The sequence below is a fragment of the Dermacentor silvarum genome, chromosome 1, assembly GCF_013339745.2.
Source record: "Dermacentor silvarum isolate Dsil-2018 chromosome 1, BIME_Dsil_1.4, whole genome shotgun sequence".
Lineage (NCBI taxonomy): Eukaryota > Metazoa > Arthropoda > Arachnida > Ixodida > Ixodidae > Dermacentor > Dermacentor silvarum.
Window position 1 is genome coordinate 443,937,971 of NC_051154.1, and position 16,039 is coordinate 443,954,009.

At 45.3% G+C, this 16,039-nt stretch overlaps 1 protein-coding gene across 1 annotated transcript in view; it reads right to left on the reverse strand.

The window, feature by feature from the left end:
* Window positions 1-1,120: 1,120 nt before the first annotated feature.
* LOC125942620 (uncharacterized) overlaps window positions 1,121-16,039 on the reverse strand; it is a 66,438-nt gene continuing 51,519 nt past the window's right edge. The window contains exon 6 of the mRNA XM_049660827.1: window positions 1,121-1,211. Coding sequence (XP_049516784.1) covers window positions 1,161-1,211 — 51 coding nt within the window. The 3' untranslated portion in view covers window positions 1,121-1,160. The remainder of the gene's footprint in view (window positions 1,212-16,039) is intronic.

Sequence of the window (16,039 nt, forward strand, 5' to 3'; positions counted from 1 at the left end):
CGCGGCCATCATTGCTTTTTATGCCGCTTTAAGCGTGTCAGCGTCACGCTCATACTTTTTTTATCGCTCAGTAATGCCTGCTAGAATACAGTGGTGTTAGTATACTCAAAGTGAAAGCTTTAGAGCACGACCCAGAGCACTGATTGCTGCGCCCGCCGCTGAACCGCCGAATGAGTCAACCGTGCCTGCGCTTCGGAACCCAAGGCGCGCCGTAAATCTAAGACACATCATGGCGAGGAGCAGCATAATTTGTGACAAACTATGCATTTACTGGCAATTGGCGGCTATGTTTGAAGCACTCTTCGCTACACTTTCGAGTCGAAGTGGACAGGGCGACAGGAGCTGTAAGTGCCGTCAGGTGGCGGTTGTGATAATGGTCAACGGACATTTGGTGGTAGAAGTAGCGTTACTACGATAAAATATCAAGTAAAGCTGCAAGATGAAGTTGGGCTTCTCTCGACCGCTGCCACTGGCTGTATTTTTATCAGTCTAAGTTTCAGTCGTGCTATTTGACAAGAACGAGTTATAGGCTTTGGTGGTGATCGCTGTCAAGGAAGTGTTTCGAAGAAGTCAATGTGATTTTTTAAGGCTACAACTTCTCTTTTTCACTGCCCAAGTAACTATTAAAATTATTTTCGCTGGAAACCACATTGTAGCGACCACCGGTAATCGTAAAGCGGAACACTTCGCTAAACGCAATCAATCTCGACCTTCCTGCGTGAGCAATAGTCTTCGATTCCTGAAGATTAGGTACGCTTATTAAGCACATTTCTTGTTCGCAAAAGAAGAAGAAACATCTACGAAACCGATGGTTACGCGCCATCTACCGAAGGCGCGAAACATCTACGCTAGCTGCTCCCAAGCCGGTGACGGTGGAGTTAACCTCACGTGACCCCCCGTGTTACAAGTTAGTCTGACAACTTTGCGAAACACGACCAATCTTCCGTTTCCAAAACCCCTTCAGTTTTTTCTTTAAATGCAATAAACAGGCATGCAGTGGGGAGAAATGTGAGAGGGAACACTGAATTGTTTTTAAGCAACGAATAATCACTATATGCGAATTCCAATCGTTACTTTTAATATCTAGCAAGCATATTTTCTATTGAACATTCAGTCCCACTTAGCACTTAGCACTTTTAGAGCCGATGGCATTGTAATTTCTACATTGACAAGTGCGCAAGGGTACTTACCAAATCGATGTACAGACTCATCTGAAAGCAAAACAAAACAAAAGTAAATAAAATGATCCAACACACACACACTCATATATCCATATATGAACGAGAAGAAAGGGAACCGAGGGGCCCGATTTTTATTAATCATATCATAGGAAGCCAACAAACATTTCCATCAAGCACAACATAGGGGAAATTACTTGCACACACTAATTGAATGAAATAAATCATGAATTAATGGAAATGAAAACGGATGAAATAACAGCTGTGCGCAGGTGGGGAACGAACCCACGTCTCCGCATTACGCGTGCGACGCTCTCACCATTGATCTACCGTGGAACCGTTTTCCCATCCGCTTTCTGGGGTATTTATGTTTTACAACTAGAACTCTGGGAGTGTTAGCCAGCGCCACCACTCACAAGCCTAGGGGCGGATGTGGAACATCCTTTCTGCCGCAGGCGTCACGAGCACGTGATCTGTTTGGGTGATGGCAACTGGTCAATAAACCCACATATGCTCCCTGAAGGCATCATTGTTGCCAGATTGGAGCCCTCGTTATGTAGTGAACGAGAAGAAAGGGAACCGAGGGGCCCGATTTTTAATAAGGATATCATAATGAGCCAACAAACAATAACACCAAGGACAAGATAGGGGAAAATTACTTGTACTTAATAATTGAATGAAAGAAATGATAAATTAATGAAAATGAAAATGGATGAAAAAACAACTGTCCGCAGGTGGGGAACGAACCCACGTCTTCGCATTACGCGTGCGATGCTCTCACCATTGAGCTACCGCGGAACCGTTTTCCCTTCCGCTTTCTGGGGTATTTATGTTTTACAACTAGAACTAACTCTGGGAGTGTTAGTCGGCGCCACCACTCACAAGCCTAGGGGCGGATGTGGAACATCCCTTCTGCCGCAGGCGTCACGAGCACGTGATCTGTTTGGGTGATGGCAACTGGTCAATAAACCCACATATGCTCCCTGAAGGCATCAATGTTGCCGGATTCGAGCCCTCGTTATGTAGTGAACGAGAAGAAAGGGAACCGAGGGGAGAGTTGTTTTTTCATCCGTTTTCATTTCCACTATATTATGATTTCTTTATTTCAATTAGTGTGTGCAAGTAATTTCCCTTATGTTGTTCTTGGTGTCAATGTTTGTTGGCTTCTTATGATATATATATATATATATATATATATATGTTTGAATAGATAGTTGTAGAGAGCAATTCTGACTGGCCTTGCATATGCGCTGGGGTACACTGGGTTGGTCAGGGCCACTCAACATTCGGATACTGCGGCATGTTGGACTGAAAATGCTCACATTGTCACCATGCTTACTGAGATTCTTGCACGACCAAACTGATGGCGGAAGACCTTGCCGAAATTAAGTTATTCCAAGCTTCTGTGAACTCGCGTTTTCATGCACCAGAAGCCCGTGTAGCAGTACATGAATAGCCCACAACAGGCCAGAAGGTTGATGCTAATGTTTCCGATCTTCTCCGCTGTAACACTAACCGGAAATGTGGCTCAGTTGGTTGCCAAGAATGACGGCCTTGATAACCGATCTCGTCCAGCAACACCATTATACACGGCTTGGACGAAAAGCCGGATGAAAATGAGAATACTTTGCTAGATAGGGTTGCACAGATATTTTCTGGTACACTGCAAATTGTGCCCCCACACATTGAGCGTTGCCACAGGATCGGCGGAAAGCGCAGAGAGCGTCCACGCCCAGTTATTCTTAAGTTGCTGGATTTTCGGGAAAAATCTACGGCAATGAAAAACGTCTCGAAGCTTAAAGGGTAGCAATATTACATCGCTGAGGTTTTTCCGCCAGCGTTCATGCAGTCCGGAAAAAAAATTGCGATGCCTCAGCAAAGTTTCCGAAGAGGGCTTTGTAGTCAAGCTACGCTATGATAATGCTTTTATCAACAAAGTGCGCTCCAGTTGGGGTGGTGTGTCCCATGCCCTTATGAGAGACCCGAAATACTTCATTATAACAGATCATCTTGGTCACCACCGCCCGATTCGTCGCCTGCAGCTAAACCTTCCGAGTCACCACGTTGCACTTCTTCTGATTGACTGCCTCGTAATTCCATTTGTAACCTTTTAATATTGAACCTCAATGCCAGTAGCAGAACTAGATAACAAGTTTAATTTCTGGACGCTCGCTTCACGTGGTTGGTATCACAGAGACATGGCTGCATGATGATATACTAGACTCCGAATTCACTCCTCCTGGCTACGTTGCGGTTCGCTCAGATCCGCGTAACTCTAAAGACGGCGGCGTTGCGTTTCTTTTTCAGTTGGATTTCAAGTTTTCAAGATACCACCGTGTGATGTAGAATCAGTCTAGTGTAAACAAAATTTATCTAGACAAAGCACATGTCATGATAGGCGTCGTGTACCGTCCACCAAGTTCCTTTGTAGACTACGTTCTAACTTTTAGTCGCTATATTAACGAGCAGCAGCTAAATACGGGTGACCCATCTGCATGGGTGATTTTAATGCCCCCGGCACTCATTGGCCTAGTTGACTACTTTGAAAGAGACCTTCATAAATAGAGAACTAATTGCATTTTCCCTTTTATTCGACCTTGTCGAGATTAACAATACACATACCATATGCGGCGCTCTGCTCCATTTCGTTTTCGTTAGTTCTAACATTGTTGCTAAGGGCTACAGAAGTGACGTCATTGAGGAAATTTCTGATCACTAGGCCATTCTTGTCTCCTTAAATTTCTTGGTTACTAAGCAGAATTTAGTTTTCGCTACATTTTCTGATTTTAATCGCGCTGATTATGTTTCAATAATATTCTGCCTGGCAGTTTGAAGAATTTGTTGCACTAAGTTGTACTTGCGATGTTAACGCATTAGTAATTTATTTCGAATGCTTGGTTAAAACAAGTATTCAGTGTGTTATTTCTTTCAAAACAAAGAAAAAAATATGAAAAGTCCCTGGACGACGCGAGATAAATTACATCTGACATGGCGTGTAAATTGACTAAGGTATAAGAGGCGCTCAAACAATCAGGCAGCCACGATGAGTTTCAATAAAGCCAAAGAGGATCTTGGACTGAAAATTAACTGCGCTAAGCATTTCTTCTTTCGTGTGCAGCTGCAGGACCTATACTAAAAACTAATCCTCGTAAATTTTGGTCGTCTGTTTTGTCACGTGATACGGCGGCTACTCCTATGGTGATTATCAATAATCCATTTCATATATCAAATGCATTTAATGAGTACTTCCCGTCCATTTTTACTCGTAACGACAACGTCATCCAACCAGACACCATTGCTCGTAGTCCCGTATACATCAATGACATTAACATTACCGAAGAAGGTGTTTTGAATTTAATACTGAAACTAGATATTCAGAAGTCTTCTGGGCCTGATGGCATTCCGAACTTATTTTTGGTACGGTACTCAGTATGGACCTGTCATTACCTTACTGTCATACTGTGACACTCTTACGTGCGTTCTGGATTTACGCCTCAGCAGGATGTGGGACATCCAAGAGGGGTGAAGGAAGAAGACGACGTGCGACTAGCTAGCTGAATCTCAATCAGCACTCAGCTAATCAAGGCCATCGCGAATAACTCTACTTAGCTTACCAATAAACACCTTTTGTTGGCGTAACAATATTTCGCAAGTCCCTAGCATCCTCTACAGTAACCTCATCCTGGAAAATGGCTCAGATTCTTCGTTTATTGAAGACCGGTGACAAACCAACTAGATCTAATTATAGACCAATTTCTTTAACTTATCATTCGTGTAAAGTGTTAGAGCACATTATTTACAAACACATTATAGAATACCTTGAGTCGCATAATTTACTAACTAATGTCCAGCACGCCTTCAGACGCGGGTTCAGTGAATTTACACATGACATTTGTATTAAGCTCGACGCGGAAAACCAAACTGACGCACTCTTCATTGACTTTTCAAAGGCATTTGATACAGTAATTCATTCGAAATTGATGCATAAACGTGACGCCATCCTTAATAATCCCCGCCTTCTCAGCTGGATTTCTGGTTTTCTTTCCGATCGATCTCAATTTGTGCCCTTTAACAGAGCTAATGGCAGGGTGGCAAAAGTGCCCTCAGGAATGCCACAAGGTTCCGTGCTGGGTCCGTTGCTTTACTTCATCTTTAAAAATGATTTGCCTCGTCACATAACCTGCACCCCGAATACAACAGTGCACGCCGCACAGCACGTGCCACGGCTCTCACCAAAGCCCTTGGTCGCAACGAGGGTGTGAGTTTCGGCAACGCCGCCGAATATCCCCACGGTACCGGCTTTGCAGCCGTCACCACACGTGAAGGCTCTCTGCATCATGCTATTAGCCTAGTAACCCCACACGCTGAGGAAGCTGAAGAAGTGGCCATCGCGCTAGCCACACTAGACCCAACATGTCGTACCATCGTCTCTAATTCCCGCTCTGCTGTTATCAACTACATCAACGGCCGTATCTCCCACCAAGCCTTGCGCATCTTGAACAAGCACCCCGCTCAACCGACCATCAGGTTACACTCGTCTGGTTCCCAGCTAATGTAGGCACCATCCACCCAGCACCTCCCCAACCTCAACGAGGTTACCCACTCCCTACCGGCCGAAGACGGGGAGGCGGGCCCCACCGGTAGGGATTGCCTGACAAGCTACAATGATGTAGTGAAATCCTTCTACTTAGAGCGTAGGACTTTCCCCGGCCCGCGCAGCAAGCTATCCAGAGCGCAGGCTACAACTTTCCGCCTGCTACAAACCAACACTTACCCCTCGTTACACCGTTACAACAAGATCTACAGTCTTAATCTGGATCCACATAAGATCCACTTAGTAGCTGGAACTTTTATGCAAAAAACTACCAGTTATATATTTGGAACCACGTTCCACATACTTTAAAAAGTAGATGGAACAGTGCACCACATATTTTTACTTATTAATTATGTGGATCGTCGTTCCACATAATAGTATATGGAACCCTGTTCCAAATAAAAGGCTTGTTTCAGTTACTGGAACGTCGATCCACATAAAATAGAGATGGCTATATCCGGTGGACCGTTCCAGGTACTTTCAGACCTTCATTTTATATAAAGCAATGTCCTAATAAGCAGTTAGGAAGCGGTCTATGGGTTCCCACTTGTGCAATATTTTTGCTTTCCCCTTTCAGACCAGTGTTGCCAGGTCAGACGAGGCGGCGTAGCCCAAAGTTAGAGAAATTGTAGCCCAAATGTAGCCAAACACAAAAAGAGAGCAAAATATTTCGTAGCCAAATGTAGCCATTCTGATTTGCAGTTTTATTTGTATATAAATTTTTCACATTCAATTACGGGAATCCTTTCTTGCAAAACCCGTTGTAACCAAATATCCTTGCCGCCATGACAGTCGACGTCACGCTTGCACACAGAACACTTTTTGGTTGGCCTCGAAAGCTCTCAAGTTCCAGCGAATCGCTGCAGAGGGCGAAATCATAGTGCTTTTATTTTATGACAAATAGAACTGAGTTATTATTTTTAGTTATATACAGTAATAGTAACTACTAACTCTGTTTTTTAGCTCACGTGAACGCAAAATAATGTTCAGCATCATTGAGCTCTCACGTGACCGATCCCCCCTGCCTACGGCGTGAAAAACCTCAGCTGTCCAGTGGTCTGCGACGGTGACGTGCCCACGGCTTCTTTTTTATGAGCCAAAACCAGTGTATCGTGCTATGATACATCGCGTTGTTTGTCTCATCGTCCTATCTTGCTTTGTCGTTACTTAGCTTGGCCCGGGTTACCTGGGACACACTGCGTATAGTTTTCATTTACATCAACCTGGCCGCCATCTTAGGTCTATAGCACGCCAAAAAGATGCGTTAAAAAGAAGTCAGAGACAATAGATATGCCACACGCTGTCTCAATCGCTGTAAGTGAAGCTTTAAACGGTTGATGCGCAAAACGGCACTCCAGTGTGTCCGACGTTATCGGCGCGCGGGCCAGCGTCGTTCGCGGCCAGCCCCGCTACGCCGGTTGCGCTGCGCCAGCCGAAACGCCATCTCCTCTATACTCCGACGCGCGCGCCGTCAGCTGTTATCTTCGGAACATGCGCAGAACGATCCCAAGCCCACGCGCCGCTTTAAACCATCGGCGAAGCGGCGTGGGCGCCTTTATTTCTTCGCGCGAAATGCATTGTGGGTCGGCGCAGTCGGCGCCGACCCACAATGCACCAACTCGCGAATGGGTCAGGAGCCAATTCAGCGCCGGGCGCGTCGGAAGCCGCCGGTACGCCGGTGCGCTAACTGTGACGTAGCGTGCGCGCGCTCGCGTTACGTCGGACTATAAACGGCCCTTAAGAAGCGCGCTGTCGTTTACGGCGACGAGCACGTCCCGAACGTAATTCGCCTGGAATGGCAAAAGCCGTGACGGCTCACAAAGAGCAAAGGTAAACGAAAAACTGATAACAGTGGTAATCCTGTGAAAACCGCCTACTGTCGAAAAGCAAACCATGTTGATATGCTAATAATTACTGGGGTTTTACGTCCCAAAACCTGCGATATGATTGGGAGAATTGGGAGGCATGAAGCAGTGGGGTCTCCGGATTAATTTAGACAACCTGGGGTTCTTTAGCGTGCACATAAATCTAAGTACACGGGTGTTCCTACATTTCGCCTCGAGCCAGCAGCGCGAAACCTCTTCTGCTAAGCTAACACACTGGGTTATGTTCACGTGACGTGGCGCACTGATGGTGTCGTGGCAAACATGTTTCGATATTAGCACAATAACTACCTGAATCTGTCACTTTGCGGGCAAACCATCTATAAGTAAACGAACCAAGACCCACTTTGGGCTCGGGGTTTTGCTCCCATTCTTTTTTATACTTTCTCGCATACTTGACCCACTTCCCCATGGCTCGATTCTCCTCTTCGAGGAGGATTCGATCTTAAGTCTAACCTATGGAAATGAACTTCTAATGTAAGAACAAACAAAAACTCCTCTCTCAGGGAAAGGAAAATGACAGTAAAGCTTAGCGTGGAGAAACGTGAAGCAGGTCGAAAGCTGTGCCCGGCGCGATAGTTGACCAAGAAGCCATGGGCATGAACACACTGGAGCGTGTCATCTACCCGTGCTTCTTTCATGTCGGCGCCACGATCGCCCGACCCTATTTTATTGCTCTCTGAGCATAACGATGCTAGTACTACTGTGTACAGTGAAAACCCCTCTACTCCCAGGCTCATCCCGATACCCGGGGATCAGGTGTCTCACGGTGAAGCACGATGTAAGTTTAAGTACATCAAAGATCAAAGCCAGCGGCTCAGACAACGGCACAGAGAATGGAGGTGGAGGGGGGGGGACGGCATTTCGCGCACGCACACACGCACAGGCGCGCTGCCGACTCAGCCAGCTGAAACATAGCCATCGAGATTTGTTTCTACTCGATCAGAGCGACCTCTGGAGCGTTGACTAGGGCGCCACTTATAGCCCAAACAAAGCCAAGTCACAGATTTTCAGTAGCCCAAATATAGCCACGTAGCCAACTCGTCAAAGTCGACGCCAAAATTTTTTTCTCTAGCCCAATTTGGCTATATATAGACAAACCTGGCAACACTGCTGTCAGTACAAACTGAGGTCATATGCCAAGCTGGCTTGGCATGTGGCCAGCGGTGATACCAACAATTGGAAAGTAGAGATTTTGCAGCAGTGTGGTACCCGACAGTTCCCAACAGTTGCCTATTAGAGCACAGTTCTACATAAAAGTAGGTTTGGGGTACCTGGGCTGGTATTTTGTAGCGACGCCTTTAAAGTAATAATGCCTTTTCGCGCTTATCGCGCTTTGTCAGTGATCTGGGGTGCGATCTTGTACGCGTTCCAAAATGGAACGGAGGAGGTCCGTTCCATCGAGCCCCACACGATTGGTCAATTTGATCGTCACAGTTCAAATTGACCAATCGTGTGCGGCTCGATGGAAGGGACCGCCTCCGTTCCATTTTGGAACGCGTACAAGATCGCGCCCCTGAGCGACGTTCCGCTCGCGTTATCAACGTTGATATCGTGAGCGGACCGTCGCTTTGACCACTGAGAAAGCGCGATGAGCGCGAAAAGGCATTATTACTTTAAAGGCATCGCTACAAAATAGCGGCCCTGGAATATCACAGTGAAAACTTCGGCTTCGCCTGCCGGATCCTGTTCTGGCCGTTAGCTGCATGTAAAAGAAACAAGGTACCTAAATTAAAACACCCATGAAACAAATTATTACAATGCTTTTGAACATGAGCAAACTTTATTTAGTGACAGCATTGCATACACTGAAGACGTGTCCTTAGAAAATGACTAGGCAACAAGGAACAAATACCAAAAAGAAAAGTGACTAGGCATTAAGTGACATTCACGTGTATGCCCCTATATTAAAAAAGTGGGTAATAGAAATGGCCTGAGACATAAGTGCACCCCATTCAAATAAACTTGCACATCGGCTATGGAAAAAAGAAACATTAAACTAGGCTATAAAATATGCTGGCTTATCACAGGAAATAAGGTAATTCAAACGCGCAAGTACCCATATGCCATTTACTGAGTTTACGCACCCCCGTTCCAAAAGAATTCAGTACTCTGAGAATTATACAAAAAAGGCATAAAACAATGGGCTTACAGAGTTGAATTAAGACAAGACCAATGAAGAATGTAGTGGATAAATTATAAAGGGAAAAGACAGTGCAAGCCAAAATAAACAATGAAACATTTACTCACGAAAACGTGCCAGAAGCATGTGGCAATAATCGCAACAAAAACATGAACACTAGAAATAATACAGTTGGCAGATCACAGATGTAAGTATAATGCAAAGCTAATCGTGACCAAAACACTTGATAAGCCCCTGAAAAAGCCTCCCACTTCAGGCAGGTTACTTGCCCCAACATTGTGTAGTTTGGGATAACTCATCCCAAACACTACCATGAAAGCTAGTGTAAATGCTTATAAAATTTTATGCCCCCAAATACACCTGGAAGCGCGTTGCACATTTTAAAAAGTCAACAAGACAACAGCGAAATATAAAGGTAAGAGACTCTGGAAAACAAGTGAGAAACCTTTAAATAACCAAAAATACTCAGCCTTGGAAAATACAAATGAGATACCTTAAAGAAAAAAAAAAACAACAAGCCAGCCTTGAAACCTACAGCCAGCGCTTTGCCTTAGTGATAAAAAATCGTAAAAGAAGGCACAACTTCACAATGTTACAGCTGACATGCTGCTGCACAAGTCCCCAAAGCTGTCCAAAAGCGTATGGGTATGACAAGTTTAAAATAAAATATACAGTCGACAGGAGGATGACCGCCTTCTCAGGTGATGATGCAGGCGGTAACGCCACAATGCTTTCCTTGCAGGAAATTTTGAAGTTGCCATTCTCTTTCAAAATGCATGGGCCTGGTGGAGACCTGTTGCCAACTTCTTGTGCCTTGAAAGAAAAGAGAAGCAGCAAAATTTTAACTACACAATGGCTTTATATTGTGGTATTCATGATGATACCCTTTTTATAAAACTAATAATTTATTTCACTATGATTTCTTGGTTTTCTTTCTTTCAACCCTGCAAAAGGTGCCAGTGTGCACAAAAATTCTATGAGCATGCCGCATCGACGATTGCTTAGTGTGAATGGAATCACTTCTTTATTTCTGGAAAAAGCATTACGCTTTTCTGGTTGAATGACCTGAACATCAATCGGCTTTTCCAGCCTTGAGGGATTGTTAGTTACCAACCAAACAATATATTGATCTTTGCGCACTGCATACTTCATGCACTTTCCCACTACAAATAAATGTCCTCTTTACTCCATTATGTGCTTTCCAGTGCTGTTATGATGCTTAACATAACTTACAGGTAAAACACAATTTAAAAAGTCTGATTTGAAATCCGCCCTTCCATACTTTTTTTAGGTATTTTGTGTACGGAACTACAGCCCTAAAGTTTTTTTATCAGTCCCTTTCCATTCAAGAGATCAGAAAGTGCCGTCTTAGCGTAGTAAAAACGGCAGCATCAGCCTCCTTGGGTCGAACAAATTCTTCAAGTCCCATGAGACTTCCCTGGTCCAAAATCTCTTGCATTTTGCTTAGATTGGCCTCCACACTGTGTCTCTAAACCTTATTTATGCTTCAAAGGCAAGCTGAAAGAAATCCACATTCACTGACACTTTATGGCCCACTGAAAGAAAAAACAGGCCCTAGGATAGCTTCAAATACTTTAATTCTGCTGAACATTACGATGAGAAAAATATCACCTTCACAGAACTACTCAAGCAGCGAAGTTGATTCTATATTCATCTTGACTTAGATGAGATCTTTGAACATTCATTGTTATCGCAATGCTTTTCACCAGTGTTATAAAGGTTATAAAGTGCGAGCCAGTCTGTGTAAATGACCACTCACTTTTTATCATTTCTCAAATGCTACAGATAGAGCACAGCTGACTAAACCTAAATCACAGCTTACAAAACAACACACTCTTAACCTTACAGAGCAGACCCGCACGATTTGAAAAACATGAGTGATCTTACCACGTGAGGATTTAAAATGTATAACGGCAAATCATCTGGTGCATTGGACATGCGGGCCGTTCGCAGTTGTGGCCAAAAACATTTTCATTCGCCCAAGGTCCATGCAAACGGGATCGCTGACCATGTCCTCAATGGCCTAGGCAAAAAAGTAAAGCAGATAAATAAAGAACTCTACACATCAGCAAAGCATAGATTATAAAATGAGCTACGTTTTTGTGCGTCTGACAAACCACACATAGTAACATCCATGAAAAAACGCCTGCCGTTAACACCTAAAATGGCTAAATGCATCCCACCTGATCGCAGAAAATGTATGCACATAAATGAAAATTGATAGCATAGTTGAAGAGATCGCAAGCAGCTCGTTAACAAAATAAATACAAAATACTCCTGTCTGGAAGCTAGAGCCTAAGGAAATGATGCCGGGCCACAACACAGGAAGTAAAGGCAGTAAGCCAATAAGGCATTTTCATTCGAGAATCTCAAATTGTTTTACGAAAGTGCAGCTTCCAAATTGAGTAGCAGCACAGGCATTCCTTACAGTCCTTGTCTGCCACAGCTGCGGTCAATAGGCATAAATGCTTGGACTGACAGCCAGCACAACCCTCAATACCTGTTAACATCTAGTAGTTGCACAAGATATCACACTTTGCCTGCCGAAAAATGGTTTACCTATGCAAGAAGTAGCAGGTGGTTGCTTATAGCGTAATATCGTCAGCTGGCACTTTCACCATAGAGCTAACTAACATGTTGTCAGGCAATGTTTAAACAAGGCCTTTGAAAAATGTCACAGTTTCGCCCTAAGGGCGAAGCAATGAATGCGATAGCAACACAGCAATGTCATACGGAGTAAGGTGAGCGGCTTTGGTAGCAATATGAATTGTAGTAAACATGAGCTGATTAAGTAAGCAGGTGTGCTGCGGCGTAAGTAGACCGACATGAACAGAGACTCGATGACCACGAGAAGGCGCGTGTGAAACGGTGGTGTTGATGAGAAGCGCTTCCCGTGGGCAGCGCGTGCGAAGGGACACAACTGTAGCGCTGCACTGCCGATCCGGGCAGCATTGCATGTGTAGCGTGCGTTGGAAAATGTGGCCCGACTATTACTAACTGAATGAACAAGCATGGTGTGAGCGCGCACAAACAAACATGAATCGATCACACTGAATGACTGCAGACAACGACCGTCAAAACTCTGGCAGCAAGCGGATACGCCGCAGCGGCGAAGGTACGTGCGGTCTATCGCTTCAACGGAAACTGAGCGGCGAATGCACGGCGCATAAAGGTCAGAGCCGTGTGGAGATAAGAGACGGTGCGAGCGAGCGACGAGCGCAGTTGATGGCAGAGTGGAAGTGCGCCCCCCCCCCCGCTCCTCCGGCGCTGGCTTCCCGCTTCCTTGCTTGCGCGTGGGAGATTGAGTGCGTTCGCTCTCCGTGATAGCGCGCGTCCCCGCACGCTTCCGCTCGGCCATACTGGCACGCGGCGAAGATTTTATCTATAGGGAACCTCACGCTGACGGCGACGGCGACGGCGACGCCGACGGTGACGCCGACGGCAGAAGTCCGGTTGAAGTGTCCATATAATTGCTATCGCAATAAAAATGAAATTCTCACCTTCAGTTCAAGTAGTGCATCAGGACAAGGGATTGGGTTGCTGGAAGCGTGGTCACCTTCTGCGGGCTTCTCAGACATTTTTTCATGCGAAGCAGCCGCACTTTCCTCGTTGCACTCACAGATCGCATGAATTCTTTCTGAAATAGCATGAGTCAACATTGAAATAAATGGCGGTATACACCTCACATCGTAGTGGCCTCTCCAGATTATGCGGGAATCGAGTGCACAATATGGAATGGTTATGAATATGCTATCATACATCTAACATAACAAAATACATAACGAATGTATTCAGAATGTGTTTTTGTAATGCTGCTACCACGTATAAACATTACTGTTCAAGTCACAGGATGTGATAAATTTTGTGTTGTGGAGCAAAATTTATGTTACAAAGGTGTGTCCAAATCTTATCCTTTAGGTATATACCCTGCGTGGTGGCATGAGCCAAACTAGAACTGCTGGTGGGTTAGGCTGCTGCATAAGATTCTCACAAATCTAACTACATGCCTATATCATGCGTCCACAGTGCATACCACAGCCATGACGCAAAGGGTTCGCGTAGAAACTGGAAATAATGTTTTCATTTTTATTTTTCATACAAAAGCAGGAATATTTGTCACAAACTATACAAGTGGCCGCAGCGATATTCGGTTTCTGCACAGGTTATTGTCGAACAGAGAACGTAGCTGTGTTTGCAGATTATCAAGTTTGAGGACGGGCAGCAATGGCACAATTTTGGGGGCACATCATGATGTAAGAACTAATTCAGCACGTACGCATTGTAGGCAATTGTTCTGTCGTGCTACCAGAACTGACGTCCACGGCATCGAAATGGCGGCACAATTTCTGAATACCAGGCCAGGCATGCGTTCCTCACTTTCTTCCCTCCACTAATGAAATATTTTTGTTAACTAATATAAGCTGCCCCAAAAGAGTTTATATTATGAAGCGACAGCAGCGTGAACTCACGCTACTGCTAAGACAACCAATGTCCCTTCCATTTCTCTACGTCAGGGAGCAAGCTAAGGGTGGCGTGAACATAAGATCTCAGAAGGCCTACGGCATTGGAAGACACAAGAAACTACCTAACGTACACAGCCAAACCTAGACAGTGCGGCCGCCAACGCATTGAACCATCATTAGCAGTTATGCGGAATGGCATCTTACTCGCGCGCTCTCCTTGGTGCATTACGTGCGCGCAAGCGGCAAGGACAAAGATTCCCGGGATGAAGATCCCGGTTTCGCAAGCACTGTAGATCCATGCTACCTAGCAGAATAAAACAATAGCGGGAATAACCCACAAGTTTTAAAAATACCGATAAGTCCAAGGACGCAAGCTCTGCCAAATTTGCTTGGAAGTTGCGAAGCGTGTGAGCGCGAGGATATCGCGAGCGGCAAACACGTGGTCGCATGGTGCGAAGATCCACACCCGCCGTCAGCTAAAGCGACCGTCAATATCTTACTAAGCAAGATACTGTATGGGGGCATACAGATTACTGAGAAACTAACACGCGAACCAACAACGTGGTCGGAGTCATAAATGTGGACCGGATTCCGGCCCACAAGCACGCAAATTGACGCGAATTACCGTTTACCGATTATGTTTCGGCAAAACAATGTTTCACGCGCTAAGACAAAGTGAAGTTGCACGCTACGAAAAAAATGTCCGTGCAGAACTTAAGACAGCGTAAATGACGAAGTAACCACATTAATTCGATTTGCCTTTTCGCCCTTTGTCTCGTGATTCGCAATTTGGCGGAAAAAACTGCCATCATTCCGTCATTTAGATTGCTCTATTACGCGCGCTGGAAAGAAATCCGCCGGGATGGTACTCAAATTAAGCCATCGGACTTTTTGAGCAGTAATTGTCTTCGTGGAGCGAGTTTGGCAGGCGTGCCTGGATTCAACAAAATACATAGGGCAGCGTAGCGGTATCCTACCCGACACAATGATATTTTTGGTTTCACTGAACAACCGTAACGAGCACATAAATATGCAGCACTGACCTTTGTTTGCGCCTCCTGGCAACTCCACCACTCCGCTTCGTCGTAACGGTTCCCGCCAAACTGGCCGACAACAAGCCATGGAGTAACATACGGATTACTTGTATGTTACTCTATGAACAAACGACCGTCATTTCTAGCAGTTCGCATCAGGCGCGGCAAGCGCCGCTGCATTGTGTCCGCCACCGCGTGTCAGAACGAAAACCGCGCCGGCGATAAGGTGGCGTCGGCGAGCCGGCGAGCAGAGCTCGTCAGACGTCGCGCATGCGCATCTGGAGGTAGCGATTGGACGGGCGATGTGGCCTGGGGCCAGCCCGCAGAACAGCGCGTGAAGACTGCGCGGCCGTCGCCGCTTTTTTTTTTTTTGTCGAAAAATGACAACGCGCCACGCGCCCTCAGGGCGCAGTGTTTAGACATTAACACCTTAATATATATACATATATATATTCTACTGAATACATTCAATATACGTAATACAGGTGTTAATGCACAATATAAAGATATTGACAGACCACTTAACAGGTGAATTTCTAATAAAGTTGTTTCGCGCTGCTGGCCGTGAGCGCGCGCAATAACCCTACATAATTTCTGAAGAAAGATTTTCAGCGTTGCTGCTTACAATAAGCGCAAAATGTATGCTTCTTCATTGGCTGCGTTTCCTTGACCACAGCAAGCCTGGTCATTACCAAAAATATATAATGCGACGCCCTTTGATAT